This window comes from Sabethes cyaneus, chromosome 2 (genome assembly GCF_943734655.1).
Source record: "Sabethes cyaneus chromosome 2, idSabCyanKW18_F2, whole genome shotgun sequence".
NCBI classification, from domain to species: domain Eukaryota; kingdom Metazoa; phylum Arthropoda; class Insecta; order Diptera; family Culicidae; genus Sabethes; species Sabethes cyaneus.
Genome location: NC_071354.1, coordinates 136,474,592 through 136,478,982, shown reverse-complemented (window position 1 = coordinate 136,478,982; position 4,391 = coordinate 136,474,592). Strand labels below are relative to the sequence as shown.

At 42.2% G+C, this 4,391-nt stretch overlaps 1 protein-coding gene across 1 annotated transcript; it reads left to right on the top strand.

The window, feature by feature from the left end:
- Window positions 1-1,223: 1,223 nt before the first annotated feature.
- Window positions 1,224-1,889, top strand: LOC128734313 (lysozyme-like). The gene is made up of 2 exons (XM_053828442.1): window positions 1,224-1,561; window positions 1,624-1,889. Exons 1-2 carry the CDS (start codon window positions 1,228-1,230, stop codon window positions 1,755-1,757), a joined length of 468 nt encoding a protein of 155 aa, XP_053684417.1. The 5' UTR covers window positions 1,224-1,227; the 3' UTR covers window positions 1,758-1,889.
- The last annotated feature ends 2,502 nt before the right edge of the window (window positions 1,890-4,391 follow it).

Sequence of the window (4,391 nt, the reverse complement as noted above, 5' to 3'; positions counted from 1 at the left end):
ATTTGGGATATCTGGTCACCGCCGACAATAATACGAGTAAGGAGATCCAACGACGCATTCAAGCTGGAAATCGAGCCTACTTTTACCTTCGAAAGACGTTTCGATCAAGGAGCATACGCCGCCGCATAAAGCTAACGATGTACAAAACGCTATAATCAGACCGGTAGTCCTCTACGGACTTGAGGCAATAACTTTACTTACAGAAGACGTACGTGCACTTGCCGTTTTCGAACGAAAGGTGTTGCGGACTATTTTTGGCGGAGTACAAACGGAAAGCGGAGAGTGTCGGAGACGTATGAATCACGAGCTACAGGCACTGCTTGGAGAGATTCCCATCGTACACCTGGCGAAAGTTGGGAGACTACGGTGGGCCGGCCACGTCGCAAGGATGCCGGACTACTGTGTAGTGAAATTCGTTCTCTTCAAGAGCGCCACCGGCACCAGAAATAGAGGGGCTCAACGTGCTAGATGGCTCGACCAGGTTGAAGCCGACTTGCGTTTGTCGAGACGCGAACCGAATTGGCGACGAGTAGCCCAGAGCCGAGTACAATGGAAATGTATTCTTGATACGGCAAGAGCCACCCCGGCTCTCGGCTGAATAAGTAAGTAAGTAAGTTGTATGATGAATATTCGGAACCCCTTTTGTTATAAAATGCAAAGAAAATTACAAACAAGAAGATGTGGTCAAAAATGTGGACAACTGGGAGCGCCATCACCAAAATTAAATACATAATTTCTAAATGATCTAAGTTATGCATTGTGTGCAGTGTTATTTCGGAAGTTTCGATAAATATTTTTGAAAATTGTACTGAAAACGCGTTGATATTAATAATGCTGGGCTGGAACAAACAACCCAATAGCTAATCCACATATTCAGTAATAATTTTAAAAATATAGTGAACATTTGTCGAGCGCTTTTATTTTTTGTAATTAGATAAACATCCTTTACGCCTCTAAAATTGTTAACTTCATTCACACCCCTATAGCTACTGTAAATATTGTTCTCGATAAAGAAAGCAAAAAGTTAAACTTTACGTTGTTTCACATTCTTAACTAATGCAGATGATAATTTGAAAAGATCAAAGTAAAAATAACAGAAATAAATTATTCTCCAGCAAAGTGCTGAATACATTTACATTTTGCATTATACATTTGTAAATATTCGGTGACATGTGTTTAAACAAAATGCTACATTAAATTGCCTATAAAAGGCATCGATAGTCATTGATGGTCGTCGATTCAAATGAAAGAAACAAAATGAAACATTTTGTTGTCATTTTTGTGCTTATAGCCGGGTTTGCAATAATAAACCAGGCACAAGCCAAACAATTTTCCGAATGTGAACTTGCACGACTATTGCATCGGACCTACCGATTTGATAAATCAAAAACAAATAATTTTGTTTGCCTTGCTGCCGCTGAAAGTTCCTTGAACACGCATAGAACGAATAAGAACCGCAATGGATCTACCGATTACGGCTTGTTTCAAATTAACAATATGTACTGGTGCACCACTCCGGGATATGCCTCTCGCAGCAACGAATGTAGGACGGCTTGTTCTGGTAAGCATCAAACAGAAAGTATCAGGTATCAGGCCGTTTACACGAGCTTAATTTCTTTTCAGAATTTCTGAATAACGACATTTCGAAGGCTGTAGCATGCGCTAATAAGGTATATGCTCGACATGGATATCTCGCTTGGGAAGGTTGGAAGGCCAAGTGTCGACGTGGAGTTAGGGATCTGTCCTATTGCATGTAAATTCTTTGAAAATGGCAAAAATCCTTTAGAAAAAACCAATATCGATTTAAAACTACAGTATTGATATTATTTTGACAGATGTAGCCTATAAATAAAGAACATATAAATAGCGATGGCCAAACATACATTAAACATTCTCTGTAGTTATTTTTCTACAGCTGAAATGAATTTTTGTCAATATCTATAGATTCACCGAATGCCTGACAATTAGTTAATTTATTTCACTCAATATGAGTTAGGTGACTTGTCATCCTGAGACAAAGCCTGTTGAACAAAGTTTCTCCAATTTACTCGGTTGTGGGCTACCGCTCTCCAATTCCTCGGACTCAAAATGCTCTCCACCAGATCTTGTTCCATCTGGTCAAATCATCTTGCTCCCTGCCCTAGTCGTCTTGGTCCTACCGGATTTGAGGCAAATACCATCTTTGCAGGGTAGCTGTCCGACATTCTTGCAAAAGTGCCCTACCCATCGTATCCGTCCAGCTTTAGTCTTTAGCCTTTTGGATGCTGGATAACTATAAAGCTTTGTGAGCTCATGGTTCATCCTTCGGCTCCATACTTCGTTCTCCTGTACGCCGCCGAAGACCGTTCTTAGCACTCATCTTTCGAAAACTCTGAGCACTCCCAACTTCTCCTCGAGCATTGTCCATGTTTCAGAGGCCCGTAGAGAGTAACCGGTCTAATGAGCGTCTTTTACAGGGTACACTCTGTACGGGGGCTTAGTCAGCTCGACCACTGATAATACACATTGAATCTCACAGTTGGTGTCATTGTCCGCCGTTACCAGTGAGTCAAGGAAGGCAAATTTGTTAACTACCTCAAACTCATCGCCGTCGATCATTATACTACTGCCCGAGTGGCGTTGGTCGACTGCGGTTTCGCTGGCCAGCATGTACTTTGTTTTAGACGTATTTACCATTAACTCAACCTTTTTTGCTTCGCACTTTAGTCTGGTGTACTATTCAGCCACCGCCACAGATATTCTGTTGATAATCCGTGTCATCGGCAAAGCAGACGAATTGACTGTATTTGTTAAAGATCGTGACCCGGCTGTTGATCCGCTTGGATCATAACACCTTACAGTGCTATGTTGAACAGCAGGCATGAGAGACCATCAGAGATTGACGAAGCCCTCTGTGTGATTCGAATGAATTTGACAATCCTCCCGAAATTCAAACACAGCACTGTGTTCCATGCATCGTAGATTGAATCAGTTGGCTCTGCCTCCAGGGGAAGCCGTTCTAGTCCATGATGGTCGATGGTATGATATGTAGCTTTGAAGTCAACGAACAAATGGTGCGTGGAGGACCTGTCGCAGTGTAAATAATTGATCCGTTGTTGACCGTCGTTCAACGAAGCCGGCTTTATAAATTTCCACTAATCGGTTCACAATTCATGATAGTCGGCGGAAAATGATTTTGGGCAGCCATTTGTAGGCGGCTTTGAGAACGGTGATCGCACGATAGTCCTCACAGTACAACTTGTCGCCATTGTTGTAGGTCAGGTTGATAACTCCATCTTTCCATTCCTCCGGTATATAGTGTTCTGGATCTCAAATTTTAACAACCAGCCAGTGCAGATAAGTGACCAGATTTTCTGGCTCCATTGTAAAAAGCTTCGCTTCGATGCCATCTTTCCTAGCCGATTTATTATTTTCAGTTGCATAATGGCCTCCTTAAGTTGGCCTATCGTTGGGCTAGCTGTCGGAATTGTTTTCCCGTTGCCATGGTTCTTCGCTTGGGCGCCATTCAGGTGTTTATCGAATGCTGCTTGCACCACTTGGTCACTTCACGATCGTTCGTCAAAATACAGCCATTCTTATCCCGACACATTGCGGCTCGTGGCACAAAGTTCGTAGAATTTTCACGTTTCCTGAGAACGATGCAGCCGCTCCAATTCTGCATACTACTGCTCTTTTATGCAGCGCGTTTTCTCCAGGAAGATTTTGGTTTGCTGCATCTTCTTCTGTCTGTGTCTTTTCACGTTCTGACGTGTGGCACTGTTTATCTTGGCCACATTCATCGCTACATTCATCGTCAAGCTAGTCGTTCCGCTGTTTTAGTGCCATGTACCCAATGAAGCTCTTCGCTGCACTGTTAATGGAGGTTTTGATGGTGTTTCAACAGTCCTCGAGAGGGGCTTCGTTCAGCTCGTCCTCTTCCGACAGCACAGCTTTAACCTGAGATTTAACCGTGGTTGATGTTGGAACCGAATGTTGTTCACAGCATAGTTTTGGACGCATCTTAACCATCACTGCACTCAAAATAATCCACACGTCCTTTTCATGTGAAAAATCACGTAAATTTCTCTACAGGCAGTTACGTGAATTTCAGCTGACTGTTATTGGAAAAAATAATAGCATCTATCTGATTTTCACGTTAACGTATTAGTATGCGTGCGAACTACCTGAAAATCACGTAAATAGTACAGGAAAAGCTGTATTGAAAATATTCACATAACTTTTCCTAGGATTTCGACGTGAAATTTATTTTGAGTTTAGGAAAGGAGGTGGTCCGAGTCAATGTTAGCGCTTCGATAGGATCTCCCAGTAAACAATTTAGTTTGTTTACCACGGTTACAGCAGAGAGATACGAAATCATATCCGCATGTTAAAATTATATTTCACACCACATA